The following is an 18,652-nucleotide window of genomic DNA, read 5'->3' as shown; positions in this document are numbered from 1 at the left end:
ATTATCAATAAAATGTTACACAGCACCTGTAACAGTGATTCTCTCAGAGACAGAGCTAAATAAGTCCTGTTTATTAAATGGAGCTGCCTATTTTGCAGGTCTGAGGTCTGCAAGCACAGTCTGAGTAAAAATAGAGAAAAGATTTAAGTCCATATAAATTAGAGGATATATAATGGAGAAAGTTTAATGGGGAAGAAAGATATGTCAGGTAAAAAAAAAAATCTATGATGGTAGGGTTAAAGACTCTAAGCAGCAGCTCATTAAGATTAAATTCAGAACAACAGAAATTATAAAGGTGATATATACCTACAAGAAAACTACAAACTTCAAGAGACAGAAAAGGCAGACATCTTTAACTATGGATTAACTTTACTTAATGAAGAACAGAAAGAAAAGTACTTTCTAAGTTATTAGTAGGTGGTTTAGATTGGTTGTATAAATTTATAAATCATTAAGTCTTCATCTCTGGACTTGCAGCCATGCAAATGCATTGGTTGTCAAGATAAATGAGTGTAGAGAAATTAGTTCTCATGTGTTTCTAAAAATAAGACTGAAATTTTGAAGCTTTTGTAAGGTTCCAAACGTATACATGCGTCAGTTCAAAGACAGCCTAGCAGTCTCAAAGAAATTGAGGAAAGAATGACAAAAACAAGCGTTTGAGAACTAGTAAGTGTCAGTCAGCCAGATTTCAGAAGATATTACAAGCAATGAAATCAAGTTTATTTAACAAGTTCAAGAATTTAAAATTTGAGTTGATAGAGCCAGCTGCAAGAAAATTATTTATTCAGACCTCTAATAGGCACTCACAAAACAATCTTACTGGAAAAAAATGGAATGGAAGTACATTTTTAATGGATTAAAAAATAAATAGATTGAAGTCTGGCTAACTAACATAGCTGTCAATGGAAAAAAAAATCACAGTTGAAGAATCTTTTTAGCAGGTCTCCCCTGGCACTGAAGTAAGGCCTGGTTTTATTCAACATTTTCTTTAGTGGTCTTGAAGTAAACATAACAATCACTGCTTATAGTGGATGTATTTGCAGATGACACAGAGGAAGGAGAGTAGATAGTGAAGAGACAGGCAGCTGTACTGGACCATCTGGATTACTTGGTAAACTGGGAATCAGCAAAACAAAACCTGTTACAGGCAAAAGCAAAGTGATATAGCTAGAAAGCAGCTATATGGGAATGCTAGTTGTGCAACAGAATTGAAAACTGAATCCCAGAGAATAAACCATTTGGAAAAAGTTAATATGATCCTTACTTAAGCAAGGTGCCACGTTACAATTGTAAAATGTGATCTTAGGATTTCTCAGTTCATACGTGAGAAAGATACTGCTGCCAAAGCTAAGAGTCTTTGAACACTTCAAAGTTCCCTAGAATCACAGAATATCTCAAGTTGAAGGTACTCACCAGGACCATTAAATCTAACTTCTGGCTCCACACAGCACCATGCAGTATTCAAATCCTGTGCCTGAGAGCATTGTCCAAACACTTCAATTCCAGAAAGCTCAGTGCTGTGACCTTAAGAACCTGTTCCACTGCCTGACCACCTTCTGGTGTAGACTCTTTCCCTAATACCTAAATTGAGCCTTCACTGACACAGCTTTATGCTGTTCCCGCAAGTCCTAAAGAATACTCTAGAACTATTTAGTTATTTTTAATATTAAAATTAGGTAAAAAAGAAAAAAGAAAAAGGAAATCAGAATCCCAAGCATATTTTAAGGTGCAGTCATTTTCACAAATATTAATGTATTGCAGTGATGCAAAAAGTTTCCAAAGAAAATGATAGCACATGATTTTTTTTTTTAAATAGGAAATTACTGTTTAAATCTGATTTTTTTAAAAGATATTTTTTAAATATCAGATAAGCTGATTCATAGGAGTCAATAAGTACATACAAGCTAAGCCTAATATAGCTAAAAATATCAATATGAAAGAATTCAAGAGTAATTACTAAGAGACTTATATCACTAGCTTTCACAAAATAATTATTTCCATTGACTATGTTAACGTGGGGGGTATTCACCACATCTACAACCATACAATATAACAATAAAAAAAACCACTATTCCATGGGGGGAAAAAATAGACAAAAGGATGCAGGATGCCTTGAAGCAAAATACTGCTGCAATTCAAAGTAGGCATAGAATATACAAAAATAGTCCCAAAACAGCATGAGTAACTCTGAAACTAAACAATGTACAAATGTATATGAGACAAAGATCCAACAACAACAACAACAAAAAAAAGAATCACAACTTTGCTACAGCTGGATACATACATCGTTTTTTTCCCCTCACTGAATACAGTCTTTTATCCAACAGCCCATATTTGAAGTGGAGAAAGAAAGATACGTTTGTGAATGGCTCAGGAAGAGGTAAAAACCATTAATCTAGTCAGGATGAGATGTCTCAGAAGGAAAAAAAAAAAAAAAATCATCTGCCCTGTCAATATAGGCCACGAGATTTGGCCAGCAGTGCATCACTTTGCTCAACCTAAGGAAAATTATTGAATGGAGTAAGAACATAGATGAGAAGTGAAAATATCATCTATAATTCCCAGAAAATAAAGGTAAAATGAATCAATTGCGTTATACCTGCAGCAAGAAAGTAATCTGGGTCTTAGAAATAACACCTATGCTCCTCACAGAACAATAAACAGAAGGTTCAGCAGGTAACCTAGAAGTTCAGTCTCAGTACAAAAGATGTCCCAACCTTCAAACAACTTTGAGAAAACAAACAAAAACCCCAAAGAAACTGTTCAGCAAAACCTCCCAAATCAAACTTGAATCTCAGGATCTCCAAAGTGTGGGGAAATAAAATAAAGATTAAAAAAAAAAAAAGCTGTTTCCAAGCACGCAGAGAAAAAAAAAAAAAAACAACAGCCATGGAACAGCAGAAGCCTGACCATTGTCAGATATAATATATTCTCACCTGCAAAGGAAAAGTTCTTCCAAAACATCTGAGAAGGTCTTCTACATGCTCTCTAAAGAAACATGCAGAGAGCTACTTTAAGTATACAATGCTACTATAACAAAGACAATCAAATTATTCATAAGTAGTGTTTGCCCTTGGAAGGAAGCCTCAGGCAAGCACCATTTCCAGCACTGTGACTTCTCCAAAGCTTCTGTCTTCCCCATTTGAAGGAATATGTCAAAAAAGACTCAGCGTTATTCCTAGTGTAGGAAAGCCACTGACAATAAACCTCATAGCAAAGCAAAGGGCAGGAGGTCAGCCAAATCCCCACTGGGATTATCTCACTCTTTCCTCATTAATCCAAGCTGAAGAACTCAAAGGAATGCTGACACTCATGAATAATAAACTCAGTCACATCAACATGTCTCAAGAATTTCCCTGAAGGACAGCCAGAAAAGTAAGAGAAAAGCCAGAAAGGTGATTCTACAACAGAAAGGGAACATAATCTAGACAACCAACAGTTCCTTCTTATGGAGACTAAATGTATTATTATAGAGAAATCAAATGTAGGAGATAAACCAAGTATTTAACTGCAGAGATTAAGAGACTACTTTCAGTGATTTACCTGATCCAAAGCCACCTTTTAATTAACACAGGTTAACTCAATATAAATGCCCAGCAATCCACAATAGAAAGGACTGCCACAAACATATATGAAATAGATTTGAGGCTTATCCAATGTATAATTTTGAGCTAACCATTTTTTTCTGATTGCTGAGGCCTTCAACAGAAGTGAATATTAGGATAGGGACACTACTAAGAACCACTTAATGGCAGCTAAGGAAAAGCCACACTTTTTTGCATTTTTTTGAAAAACCTTGTGAAAGCCAGGTCCTGGGAGGTCCACCAGGATTAACCTTACATTCAAAAAGCCCAAAAAGGAAAAATGTCTACACCTGACCCATAGAGTAAAGTCATTTTAGGCAGCTGTTAATTCAGAAAGTTCAAGAATATCCATATCTAGTGCTGAGAGCCTAGAAAATCCTGAAGAACCATGAAATCTCTGACCTGATATACAGACTCTGAGTAATTAATAAAAATCAACTTGGTTGTTTCTTGTATTTCTTCTCCAGGTCAAAGGTAGGCCCATGTTAACATGTCTATCTAACCAATACCCTGAACTTTCACGATTATGAAGTCTTGTAAGATGCATGAGAGTTTTAAGTATGCTAAATCCAATTAAGTATGGGAAGAACATATTCCAATTTTGCTGTCCTCTGTACTTCCATCAAGGTCTTAGACTGCCTTATGCATAAATTATTACAGGAGACTTACATAAAACTACATTCTCCTCCTAGCAAGCATTGTCTTCAAATGGAAAAAGACTTATGAATCAGTGCAGAACTCCCTACAAAAAAAAAAAATAATAATCTTAAAGCTATCAACTGAATACAAATGTTTATTAGATGACAGGTTAGATTATAGGCTTCCTTATAAAAGAACTCCTTACTTGACCAACATAAGAAATGATACTTAGAAGTTACTTTACAACTATAAAATAGTGCATAGAAAATATCAGTAAAAATAAATTTGCCCTCAGCAGGTAATAAATATATTAGTGCTAGCACTGGCTCTAAGTACATTACTATACAGAAGCATCAAAATCTATACAGATCAGTCAGTCACATCAGTCATTAGAAGTTGCTGGACAGTCAGCAAACATGATCAAGCCAGTGTCTAATATAAAATATGATTAATGAAATAATGAAAGTATTTAATAGATTTTTGTTAGAATAGCATCACACCTGAGAAATAAAGATTTAAATGAAAGTTCCAGCAATTGTGCCTTTCCATACACTAACAGCATAGTAAACAACCCTGATATCCTCAATAAGTACATAAAATAATATCCTGAGCAATCAAACCTAGGTTTACTCTTACATGCAGATAGAGTTACTGCACCACCTCCCAAGCAAGCCATAACTCATAAGTTTCCCTTCTTCTTTCCACAAAGAAGAAAGTCAATGTAATAGGATAGAGAATATGAATTGACTATCCCCTGCAGCAAGTACTCAGCACCACCAGCATCCTTCTGGGTGAACTGGAGCAGAGGCAGTGAAAAATGAGTTGGCAGACAGACACTTATAGAAGAATCACAGCATTTGCTAAATATACAGGATACCAGAAGTCAAAGTCCTGATCTTAAAAAGAAAAAGGTAAATACAGAATGAAATATGAAAGGATTTCAGTGCTGTAGAAAATTCACAGGTAAGCACCGAAGAGCAGGAAAAAACATATACACACACACTTCATTATCCAGATAAGAGTAAGACTAAATCACTTGACTGAACTATCATATAACACGACTGATCATTCACAATTCAGAAAAGCATGTTAGTATAACAGACTAAAATGAACAGTGAAAATGAGTTGCATAGTAATCTTTCAGATGCATGAGGTTAAAGCCAATTACTAGATGATCCCTCCTGCACTCTGACTTCTTATTCCTAGCTTCTTGTTCTACATATAAATACTCAACTCCATTTCAGATTTTGTTAGAGCACACTTATACTATAGGTATTCAGAAATTTAATCTCTTTGCATTAGAAGTCATCACAGAATGACTTCCTGCACCACAGGACTGGTTCCAGGCTATGACAACATCCTTATTTCTTTTCCATATCCAAATGTTCTTTGGAGTGATTCTGCAAGCTACTCACCTTTGCTCTCTGAGACAATACACATTTTAACACTTCCTACAAATGCCACTGACCAGTTTTCAGAAAAAAAGGTAGTAGTAACAATTCAGTTACAACAAAGGAACACCTTATCCCCTTTCTCTAGATCCGGTATCACAAGAAACTCCCAAAAGGAAGCAAACTCCAAGTAGTGATGCTTTCCCTCTGGCTGCCAACCCTTAAATGAGGTTAGCGAGGGGCAGACCCTAGGTCCACTCCTTCCAGTCACACAGGTGAATTGTTTGCACCTGTGCTCCCAGGGCTGCCCTCACCCCTTCACCAGGTGCTCAATCACTGGTTCAGGCCACGACCTAACCATTCCCATAAAATCAGAAAACTTTTTAACTTCAAGATCCTAGAAGTATCTGACAGTCTAAGCTAGTGAACCCAAACAAATGTGAATGTAATGTTTATATTAATAAGTTTATTTTTTGTAGCAGTTATCTACCAATAGATATCACATCTGTTATTCCAAAAGCCAATCAACTATGGATTTAAATGGCTTATCATTAAAGAAAAAACAAAACCCAAAACAACACAGATACTATCTCAGTTAGTTAAATCCATGAAGAATGGTGGCCTCTTCAAATATTAGCCTTAGAGTTTAGCATCAAGGTGTGAAAAAAAAAGAACATTAATTTCATTTAAAAAACATATTTTAATGAATCACTGTAAATGTCACCTGAAAGGATATGAAATTCAATTTCTGCACCATCTGGAACAAACTCCTGATTAAGTTTTCCTGCAATGTGATCATATCACCTAAACAAACTAATTAACATCAGAATTAAACATTTTGCAGTTTCTGTGGCATTTATCTGTGTCCCATTTGTTCCACATATATTTTTGCAGATTGACCTTATGCTTCAGTAATGCCATCAAGCTAGATGTGTGATAATTGTCCTTCTTAGAATGAGCATGTATTTCATTAAAACTTAACACAGTAAACTGAAACAGACTGAAAAAAAAAAAAAAAAAAGGCTTTGGTTATGTGAAATCTGGAACATGAAAAGTCATCCACAAAGTCTCTTCAACTAAAACACAAGTCTTTGAGGCGAGCTGACTGTTCAAAATTTTGATTTGGAAGAACATGTACTTCCTTCAATACTAGAATACCAACAGACTAAAATGTTTCTGTTAATTTGGCTTTTATTTTTTATTTATTTATTTATTTATTTATTTTGAGTACACATTAGGTTACCTGAAGCAGTTTACAAGTATCATTCCTTTAGTTTTATATTAAACTTAACAGCATAGATGTGCAGATACTCTTTTATTTTTTTGGGCGAGAATTATATATAGTTAATAGAAAGTAATGCACTTTTCTGTACTGTCACGATTATGAATTGACAGTTCATGGCTGATAGTATTCCAATCTTAATGAAAACACTCATTGTCTTCTGAACTATATGCACCAGCAGAAACTGCATGTGGTACTGAGGTCATTCTAAAGAACACCAGAACATACTGTTTATAAATATTGTTGAAAGGCACAGCACCAACATATTGAATTTATGATTAACAGTACCTAACATCAGCCAAGACGAAAGCTATTATTTTGAAGGTCTGCAGTTTTGTTGTTTCTGTTCAACATTACACTGCATAAAATTGCAGTAAATTCGATTCCAGGTTTACTGCCAAAGTAATTAAAAATTCAAAAGTTTGCTGTTAGAACAGAACATTACAGAAAAATATTAAATACAACTGAACCTGGATGTTATTTCTCTTTATTGTGAGAAAGCAGGAGGATGGGAGGAGCAATGAAGACGACTTCATTGAACTTTAGAACTTTACATTTTAGCAAATACATTTTAGTGGAATCTTTACTGTAGGAAAGGGCAAAATAATTATAATAATTTAAAAGAAAAAGCTAAGTGTTACTACAGAATGCTTATTTGCTGTTGTTACTTCTGAGAGCTAGTTCAAAGAAAGAGTGAAGACTGAACTGAAGTGGATCGCATGAGTCAAGCATGGTAACTTTTATTGGGCTTGGTTTTCTTTTCCTTCATATTAGTTTTTATCTACTTACTTAAATGGCGTTCAATTAGCATTTCTAATTTCCCCATATCAGAGAAGATTCTGGAACATAATTTTAAAAACAAATATTCTATAAACCCTAGAGGATTTAAAAGGAAAGGAGGAAGAAGCAAGAAGGACTAAATTTTAAGGAAATGAAACTTTCATCAGGTTTAATTTCTGCAAAATGAGTTTTATTAGAGTACACACTAAGAAGAGATTGTAATTAACTAACGACCATTAAACTAGTCATCTGCAATGTCTAGAAATTGCAGATTGCCTACAGCTACATTCATCCACTGCTTTAGTGTGTTCCATTACTGCGCATACCACCACTTGTAGCAAGTGATGACATCACCTGTAACATACAGGACATATAGAAAAAAATGGACATATAGAAACTTTGTCGGCTAAGAGAATAATGAGAATACTGGATATGTAGTCTCTCCAGGTCTAAGAGAGGTAGTGATCAAAAGCAGTTAATATAAGTCAGAGGTGTGTGGGAAGAAATTTTCAGTTTAGTTGGGTGTGACAGTATGTACCACATCCAACAAGGAAGACATATACTCTTACCGCTATCACATTTTTTTTGGTGAAGAATGTTTTACTGTGAATGGCAATGACTTGTGTTCAATTAATAATCAACAGAACATAAAGAAAATTAGTCTTGTGTGTTTCATATGCCTAGTCTCGGTCAGGACTGAAGAGCAACAACAGCTCTGCTTCCCACTTGGTGTCACATAGCTGAAAACTAAAATCCCATCGTGCATGCTCAAGAACTGCTATCAGCCACCTTGCAGCTTCCATTGGGCTTCCTCATTTTCTGCGTCCACACGCACTTGCTCTGAAGGGAAAAACCAGAGCCACCTCAAGTTGCTCAATTGGCAGTCATTCCAGCCAAAGTTAAAATGACAGCCCTATCAGCTGATTAAAAATGAGGTTTTACACTTTCAACTTCTACTCATTTTTTCATATTTAGCACTCCACTGAAAAAATTACCATGGACATTAACTTGGAATTTTAGCTTAACAGAGGCTAAATCGTAAAGATTAAAAATAGCTGTGCAGAAGAGTTCTCTAGATCGTCCCTGATCAATATTCCTTTATTTCATATCTAGTGATGGAGCTTTGTAACAGAGCTAGATCCAATTCAGTTTATTTATTACTAGAAGGCTTTTCTTAAAATTTCAAGCAAGTCTTCTTCTACATATTTAGCAAATTATTTCTTGACTCTCTTCCCATTAGGTATGAAAACAACTGATCCACCCCATAAGAACTGTTTACAATTGAGTAGATGTTTTCGGCTTTAGATTCAGTCTTTTCTTAGACTCAGGAATTCTACTCTACTTTCCACCCTCCCCACTAATTTTCCATACAGATTTTACTTTCATTTATTTTTTTCTAAAATTTAGCACTTACTTTTGCTGTTCTATAGATGCTGCCAACTTTGTTCACATACTTCTTGGAACAGGGTATACCATAGAGCTAATAATGATGCTAATTAAGCCAAAATAATTGCTTTAATTTTCTCACATTGCACACATTAGTATGAGAACCACTATGTTTGATATTGTTCGCCTAAATTCAAGCAGTGCTTCTGTTTTCATTCCACAGTAACAACAAAACAACAACAACACATGAAAAAGCTCAAAACAAACAAACAAAAAAACTGCAAGCCCCCAGTATACCTTTGGATCTTTATTAACTACAAAATGTCATTAGTTTTGTGCTTATCTTGCTCAATTTGAGATGATATGATTGTACAATAATTAATGATTGACAGACATGCACCAAAGGGGGTCAACTGGATTCCAGAAGTATGCAGAATAAAGTCCACATGGCTAGCCCTCATTCTGTTGCATAATATTTTGTTTAGAAAAGAGTATTAAGATTTTATTCCCACAGCATCTGTAGCAAGTAATTTGTTAGTCCATTTTTTCTTCAGATGGGATAAATAATTAATTTTAACAGTTAAAATTCTATCCACTAAATAAAGAGCTATATGAAAATTTAGTTGATACTTCTGTCTCTAGTTAAAGTTCTAGTATAAAGACACATTGATAACAGTAAATTTTACTAGAAAAATATGTGAAAAAGAACTTTTTACTATTTCAACAATGCAAAATTTCCTTTGAATACAGTGGAAAGCATAATGAGGCTAGTGCCACAGACATTAGAAGTCACATTCACCTAAATTCAACATCAAAAATGAAGGAACAGATAATAAATGAAAGCTGTTTTGGAAGCAGTTTCCTACTGAATATATGTCTGTGTCATGCTAATCCTTGATCAAAAGCAGCAACAGACATAGCTGACAGACAGTTCAACCTTGAAATCTAAGCATAAAGTAATCTAGAAAGAGGCAAAGTTTATACTCAAGAAGCATACTATAGAAATACAAACAAAAACATCATAGAATAATAATCCACATTTCCCAACTGCCTAGGTAACATATAGAAAACAACAGGAAAGGAATGTAGGAACAACTGAAGTGCTGCCATACATTTATTGGATAAAGGGCAATAATATGGGCAAGTAAACTTCACGGTAATAAGTAATGAAACAAACAGTAAAAAATTGATCCCTAAAAAAGTATTAGTTGGCAGAGTGAATGATAAATACAAGTAAACACAATGGTTTTCATACTTTTCTGAAATAGTGGTATTTCAGTGGTATTTTCTGAAATAGTGAAATAGAAGTCTCCTTTGTAAAGTAAAAAGCACATTAAAGAATATATTGCTAGGAATGGAAAGCTGGTGCGTACATGTTAGAAGTTCTTGCCCATGTTTAAGAAAAATATATAAAACTTCAAAATGACAGCTTCAAGCATCATACCAGGTGAGATTCAATTAAAGCTCATTTTCAAATATACTGTAGGGAATGGTTTTTTTTTTTTTTTTGCCTCTTAATCCTTGAGAATGTTGTTGATGTATATATGTCTAATGCTGTCCATATTCTTGAATGTGATAATTAAAACATTTTCATTTTGAGATGTAGAATAACATCCACAGAACTAATGAGCTCAATGGCTAAAAGGTGTGTGGATGTAGCCATCTGTCATCCTGCAGTGGAGGTTTAAAAGGTCATGTTACAACAGCAGATTTGTTTCTTCCACACAGAGCGGTTAATGCTAAAAATTATGCTTTCAATTTCATGAAAGTAGTACATGGAAAATATAGGCAATTTTCATTTTTCATGTGGGCATTTTTTAATTGCTGCGGTGCTGGTAGGATTGCACTGCTGAAATCAGAAATTAAAAAAACAGAATTAAAAACCTAAAGTAACACAAACAAAAATTAGTAATAAACATATTTTATTTCTGATCAAACACTATTTCTTTAGCCTTTGAAAAAAAAAAATAGCATTTTATTTGCAGCTCTGTAACAGAAGTGAAAAAGGACCTTGATCTTAAGCTGTCTACACAGTACTTAAAGATGAGCCCTTTATTCATTAGTCTTGTGCTCAAAATAGCCCACCTGGAGGAGAGCCAGGCTTATTTCATTTTTAAACCTGAAAAGACTTGAATCCTTTTCATTCATTTCCCAGGAAATTGCTCTAATTACTATACTGTAGTTATTGTTGGGCAGGCTGCTGTCGGTCGCTTCTGTGCAAATGTTCCTTTCTATATAAAACAACATATTAGTTGGAGCAAGAACCAAGACTTAAGTAAATTCCTTGACCATAAGCTTATAGCCCTAGACCATATATGTTTCTAGTATATATAGACTCCCTGTACCCATCCCCACCAGCTTCCTACCCTCTGGTTTACCAGACTCTTAGAACTAGAAACTTTGGTGGGAATTTGGGCCAAAATATTTGGGTATATGTGAAATTTCATTTCTGACAAAGGATTTCAGAATATGAAATCAGTTTTCAAATATATATATATATGTATATATATAGTCTATAGTGATGCCTTTTCTAAAGCATCATCTTTCAAAAAATGATGACCAACTTACATACGTGGTGTTTGACACTGGGAAAGTAGGCAACAGAAGTTTTTATCATTCCTTCTCAAGAACAGATTAAAGATCTTGATGTACTAGATCCATAAACATTAAACTAAAATCAAGTTGTACCTCAGGAAAACAAAACAAACACAAAACAAACAAACAAACAAAAACTCACAAAAAGACCAAAAAACAAGAAAACAAACAAACAACACAAAAAAATACAAAAACAAAAAAACCCACAAAACCACAGAAGAACACACGCACAAAAAAAGAAAGGAAACAAAACAACTAAAAAAAACACCAAACAAGCAAAAATCAGTTTACTTAGAAAATCTGAATGCTGTGCATTAAAATTGAAAGAAAAATTTTACCTTCAAACCCTCTCAGCAAAAAAGAGGCCTAAATTACCTAAGTCTTTCTTAATCAAATCTTCTATTACCTTGAAAGGATTTTTTTGACAGAATTCAAAAAGCATATTCAAGAGATCTTCCTTTCAGCAGCAAGAATAAGATCTGAGCTAAACTTCAGCTATGGTGGGGTTTCTACTAGGACATTCAAAAAGTCTACCTTGTCCACTATATGCATACTCCACAGAACATTTAACTATCATTATTATCTATTATTACACCAGGTAATATTTTATAACAGCATTCATGATTGAAGATCTAGTGGTTTCACAGAATTCCAATGAACAGCTAACTCTAATTCTTGTAAGAGCAAATAGACATGGCACTTCCTAAAAAGACAAAAATAAAATAAAAATCAGTCACCTGCTAGACAGCATTTTAATTTTCCCTGATAGCATATTAACAAAGGTGAAAAATTACAAACAATTTGCATTAATTTTAGAAATAAAACCTTCTAAAATGGAAAAAGAAAAGAAAAGGAAAAGGAAAAAGAGCAACACCATGTAAAGAGTTGAATACTCTCAGCTGAGATGTCAACACTGAGAAAATAGCTTTCTTTGAAAAGCCTCTGATGGTGGTACTAACCTCTCTCACAGCATATTTTTATCACTCCTGACAACACCAGAAAATATTCATGGAGAATAATGATGAATGTTAGGCTAGCACGTTAAGTAAAATATGGGCCCCAATTAAGTTAGTGTCAAATATCAATCAATCTGTGAATAGCTAGGATTTTACCTCTATGTGCTGATAATCATATCATCTAACTTTCTGAAACAGTGCTGGAAGGAATCAAAATTTCACATCAATAACAAAATTATTGATTCTATTATTATTATCTTGGTTCTGATAGCAGTGCCTTTGATGCAATTTGTACAGAAGCAGTTAACTTCCACAAGGATAACGTCATATGTATCATCTTGTTGAGAAACTACTTTTCAACTGTTATAATTACAAACCAATTGATGAAAATTCTACCAGAATTCTGAGATCAGTCAACTTAAATAATAATGCTGCTTAAGTGATATTTGTACTACCATGTCTCTGCATTGTAATTTGTCGTAAATGTTAATTAAAAAGATCAAAAAGTGATGTAGGGTAGTGAAACTGGAAGATACAGTTTTTCAATTTATACCTGTTGTTTTATAATGTTCTTAGCAGTAAGGACACAATAAAAATCCATTGCATTCAATGGAAAGTTAACTTTGATTTTCAAAAACTCAGAGTCACATTACAAGTTTTAATTCACTTCCTAGTTACTTAGATAAACATACTGGTAATCCTTAAAAAATACAGTAGTCATTATGATAATACATTATGACATCACCAAACTAATTGAAAAATGCAAACTATTTATAAACCAGAATGAACAATTACTTTATAGACATTCACCACTTCTGTTTATTGCATTACTGTTTATCTAGTAGATTTTTAAGTCAAAACATGTGAATACAATTATTTACTTTACTCTATGAAGTGTACTCATTTTCTTATCAAGCATGTGACTTCTGATGAAGTAGATCATATTCAGAGAATAAATAAGCTGTTTTAGATTTTCATTATGTAATTTTATCACCAAAGGAAGTTATTGTGTAAATCTTTAATTTTAATGGAATTTTTACTGATCAAATAACATTTTATTTCTTAATAACTGGTTTCACTAGTTTTTTTTGTTTGTTTGTTGTCAAACAAAATCTGAGTTTTAATGAATGAACACAAAAAATACCATAGCTCTCAAACATTGCCACCTGAAATGAGTTCAGAATTTTCTAAAAGCACTGTGTTAATCAACAGTAGCATAATCAATACTGTTAAACCTACTATTAGTATCATGGACATTTATTCTGCTAATAATCCCAGTATCTACTTGTCCTTCTGGCATAGTGTACCTGAAATCATTTAAATATGGAAGTAGTAAACAAAGATCAATATAATCTATGCGTAACAATCTGATAAAAATCTACAAATATTGTATGGAACTCAATGCAGATACAATGCTAAATATTACCTATGCTAACATAAGTGCTATATTTTATGAGTGCAACACGTCTTGATAATTCCAGCACATACTTCTGCTCGAATCAGAGGTTTGAATAAGAAATCAATGAACTAGAGCATTAAGTGCCATGTGAAGGAAAGTTTTATTCAGATGTGAAAAAAGTCATCCTTTGTCCTTTCTTCTTTTTTTTATAAAGAATTAATGTTCTCACTGTGAGAGCAATTTCCTCAACAAGTTATTACATTAACCTTCTTAGTAATTTTCTTTAGTGGCTTTCAAAGCAGCCTCAGAAATTCCAATATATTTTTATATACAGTTAAAAATTCATCCAAGATGGAATTGTCTGTTTTCCAACAGCCAAAAAGAACCTTAGATTTTCTATGGAACAACATATTTTTTTCAGATGTTACTTCAGGAGGCAACTGTAATTCTGATACAATGCACTTATGTACTTCCAAACCATGGCTGTTTACTATCATAGACAACTTCAAATACTGCAGTTTTTATTGGAGTGCAGCTTCAACGATCTGATTGTAGGTTCAAAGAGCAACATTCTTCCTCTGTGGTTCCAGCCTTCCAAAATCTAAGAGTTCTGTTGTTAACACACCCTCCCGTACACCTGAAAATGGTAAGTGACCTACCTTAGAGAGTCCGCCTACTTCCAAATAGAAGCAGATAATGAAAACGTTCCAGGTGACCCACAGGGCAGTCCACACCGTGTACTAAATACAAAGCCAGAAGAAAGCAAAAAGACAGAAAAATAAAATGTGAAGATGAAAGGACTTTATACTGAGCTGATCAATAATTTTAAAAAAACAAAAAACAAACAAACAAAAAACCTGATATCAATAAGCATTGTTCTTCTGGGAGCAGTCAAGTGCAGACAGCTCTGAAAAGGAGTTCTCCCCACGTAAGTCTCATAAGAATCACAGGAAATTACAAATCCGATATTCTTTGTTGCTCTAAACGCATACTAATAAAACAGATTTATTCTTTATGGTTTTACACTATCCTACTGGTACCAATTAAATAAGAAATGCTGACTTTTGGAACAATGGTGAGTAAATCATGCTTTAGTTTAAGAGATATTTCAGAATAGTATAATAATTTAAATGGACCAAAATCTACAAACTATCATGAAGAAATACGTAAGAAAAAAGAAAACACCAAACAAAACAGAAGATCTACTGATCTGACTTTCAGATTTTGATAGAAAATGAAAGTGTTAAAGGTTAGTCTGCTTTTTTAGTAGTCTTTAAGTATAATTTAATTAGATTATTATTTTAGCTGCCTGTGCCTGACTCGTTGGTTTTCCAGCCCTTGTGGCTGTGAACATGATCCTACAATGCACCTTTACCAGATGGATGTACCCAAATCTTTTCTAGGTTCTCTCCAGCTTTTAACCATAGTGCAAGAGTAACATACACTACCCACAGCATGAATGGGAAAGTGATTTGTCTGCCTTAAATCATCTTTTACATGTGAATTGTCAGCATAATTGACTGTCTCTGTTTCCTTATGGATAAACTGTTTACCTATATATGACAGTAAAACTGTGCACAATTAACAATCCAAACAGCACAGCACAGAAGCATTCACATCTGACTAGCTAAGTGCATACTCAGTCACACTGGGGCTACACTCACATAAAATCATAATGAGCAGTGGCACAGTCACTTAAAATTTATGTGCTTATAACCTTCGCAATGGAGAACTGCTGCTAAGTGGCTTTGCAAATCTAATTAGCTGTAACCAGGTGAGGATAATTTACTACTGTTTTCCTTCAATGTACTCAGAAATATTTAACACCCTAATGTGCACTGTGCCAGATTCCATTTCAATTCCATAGGTGTTGTCAACTTGGCTTTGTCAGGCAGGTGTCAATTATGTGCCTCTCTTTACGGTGTGCAGTGAAAAGCTCAACTGAAGAGGGCTGAAGTTTTCCACACTTTGACTATCCTTACATGAGTATGGTGGTTTCTGAACACAGAACAGGTTAGCTGTGTAATTCAATTTTTTAGGAGGTATTTAGGATGTTTGGAGATGTCTGTGGCATAAGAAGGAGATCATTAATTAACAAAATGAGGGTAACACTGCTCTCTAGCTCACAGGGACAGGCAGGGTGGCAACTAAAGGTTATAAAACAGACAGAGCTTCTGTGGGCTGTGAGCAGTATAAGATCTGTACTGTTCATAAGATCCACTTAGAAGAGGATATCCCATTTTATCCTATTTGCTGACTTTGTAACAACTCATCATAAGCTCTGGATTTGGTGTCCTAAGAACATCAGGTGCAGAGTGCTCAAAATTAATGAATGCTTAACACAAACCCAGCTGTTGGGATTTCAGTTTTATTTCAGGCACAACTGCTCATAAAAAGGAGATTTCTCAATATTCAGGAGAATTCCATCTTTTTAAGAAATATATATATTTTTTTCTTCCACAAATGAAATTTATCATCACATTAACAATAGGAAACACACTTGATCTGCCAGGTCAAGACAAATCTGTTTAGGGTCTCTGGACCATGCAGATAATATCTATCTGAATGTGCTATCCCAGGCTAAGCTATTCTGTTTTACTACTCTGTTCTACTTATGTTCTACTTATGTATCTACTTATGTTCTACTGTGATAATTACTGAAGGAGAAGTGCAAGGGCAAAGCAGATGTGCACATCAAAATGCAGATATTGTGCAAGGCAGAGGCTCCTCCCACACACTCTCAATGGCAGGAATTGTAAATGTAGGCTCTGTTTTGCTTAAGAACATAATAATTACATATTCAGTAACTAGTTCTACATCATTTCTAAAGTAAAAAAGGTGTCCTTCATATTTGAAAACACAGCTTTTTGATTTTGCAAGTAGCATAATTTTTCCTTATATAGCATCATAGGTGCTTAAGGGAGACTGCACAAACTGAAAAGTTTTAAGAAACAGAAGTAAGAAAATAAAATTAGGAACTGTCAGAATTCTGGTTATACATGCCACCTTAGTTTTTCTTTGTGGCAATAAAATGCAAACATCAATTAAATCATTAGAAACATATTTTTATTTTAAAGGATCCTACCTTACTCAATCACTGAATAACTAACTCAGTACTCCATCTCTCTTTGTCACTCAGACCCTGCTCTGAAGACAGAATATTAATATCCTCATGAGGTTTTCTAAGATGCTCTCCGCTGTAATGTGAGAACTGTACAAGCATTAACTAATTTATTTTATGTTATAAGAGAATGATACAGCTCCCAGAATGCCAGTGATGTTCTGATACATGCGGAGATTACACTCAAGTGTTCATACATTAAAGGCATCCCAGGTAAGATGTTTTGAGATTTGTTTATTTTCAGAACAGTCGGAATTACACAGCACTTTGTAAGCTCAGTGTTCAGCAGCCAGTGGCCTAGTACTCAGCATGTGTGCAAATCAGAACACGAGATCTCCAATCAAGAATCCAGAACACAACGAGAAAACAAAGCATGAGAGAAGTGTGGTTTAAGCGATTTGCTTTGTGTAAAAAAGGTTTTGCTGGTTGAGAGCAGAGATTAGGATTCAACTAGCCAGAGCAGCCTGCACAGCAAAAACAGCTTTTATTTCTGCAGCCACATGCTTCATTCTTCCTGAACTGACCTGCCATTCAACCTCTCCCACCCCATGTTCTGAACACAACCCTAATGGTCCTGCCACATCTGCACACGCTTATACCCCTCACATCCAGGCATTCTTGCACCAGTCCTTTGGTTAGCCCCACTCAGTTCATCCCTGGCTCATCTGATCTTCTCAGCTTCAGCTTCAAAACCCTCTTTATCTGGCATGAAGAAAGAATTTTCCACACAGGATGAAGAAATGGGAAGAGCTGTGTTGTTGTTTTGTGTGTGTGTGTTTATTTTATTGTCATTTTTATTGTTATTTTTATTTTTATTTATAGCCCACGTCATGCACTACCTAAAAATCATCTGGACACTATTGCCTAACAGATGCTTTCTGCTGACAAGGTCCCAGAACATTGGTGGTAATTTCTGCTGATTTATTCCTTGGACACAACGTATGCTTTCTTGTTTTTGTCCTTTTGCACTATGGATTACATACTGTATGGGTTGAGGAAATATTTGGGGGCCTATAAGTTATAAGGAGAGAATATTCCCTAAACATTAAAGGTTGTACTTCTGTTGTCCCAAGAGGTTCCTTTCAAATCCCCTTTCCTAATGCCAGGCTGTATAACAGTGGTACTTTTATACCTCTTTTAGCTCTACAAGTCACTCAGTGAGAACTATTGGTGATAGGTGGATGGTAAGACTGAATGTTCTTGTAAGTCTTTTCCAACCTTGGTGACTCTATGATTTCATACTGAAAGTGTTGCAGAGATACTTTTCATCCACCAGTGAAACATAACTGCTTCAAGAGTTAAACATTTGCTGTTGGATGGACACAACACCACAGAGAAAAAGGGAAAGATATGAAGGATGGCTTGTAAAATTGAAAAGAGAGAAAGGGGAAATTTTTAAGTCAGAACATTGCAAGCATTGTGGGGTAATTTTAGCTTTGGTGTACGAAGGATCTCAAGTGTGCATTTAATCTAAAATGCAGCACCTCCTCTGACGTAGTTCATTGGCATTAGGAAAAAT

The 18,652-nt window shown here is 34.6% G+C and overlaps 1 protein-coding gene across 3 annotated transcripts in view; it reads right to left on the bottom strand.

Moving 5' to 3' along the window:
* The window catches only part of NKAIN3 (Na+/K+ transporting ATPase interacting 3), a 381,587-nt gene that overhangs the window by 142,321 nt on the left and 220,614 nt on the right, over positions 1-18,652 (bottom strand). For all 3 annotated transcript variants that reach the window (XM_046937713.1, XM_015282718.4, XM_025147985.3), the window contains one exon: positions 14,672-14,752. In XM_046937713.1, the coding sequence (XP_046793669.1) occupies positions 14,672-14,752 (81 nt within the window). The remainder of the gene's footprint in view (positions 1-14,671; positions 14,753-18,652) is intronic.

This window comes from Gallus gallus, chromosome 2 (genome assembly GCF_016699485.2).
Source record: "Gallus gallus isolate bGalGal1 chromosome 2, bGalGal1.mat.broiler.GRCg7b, whole genome shotgun sequence".
In the NCBI taxonomy this organism is placed as follows: Eukaryota; Metazoa; Chordata; class Aves; order Galliformes; family Phasianidae; genus Gallus; species Gallus gallus.
This window is presented reverse-complemented; position numbering and strand designations above follow the sequence as displayed.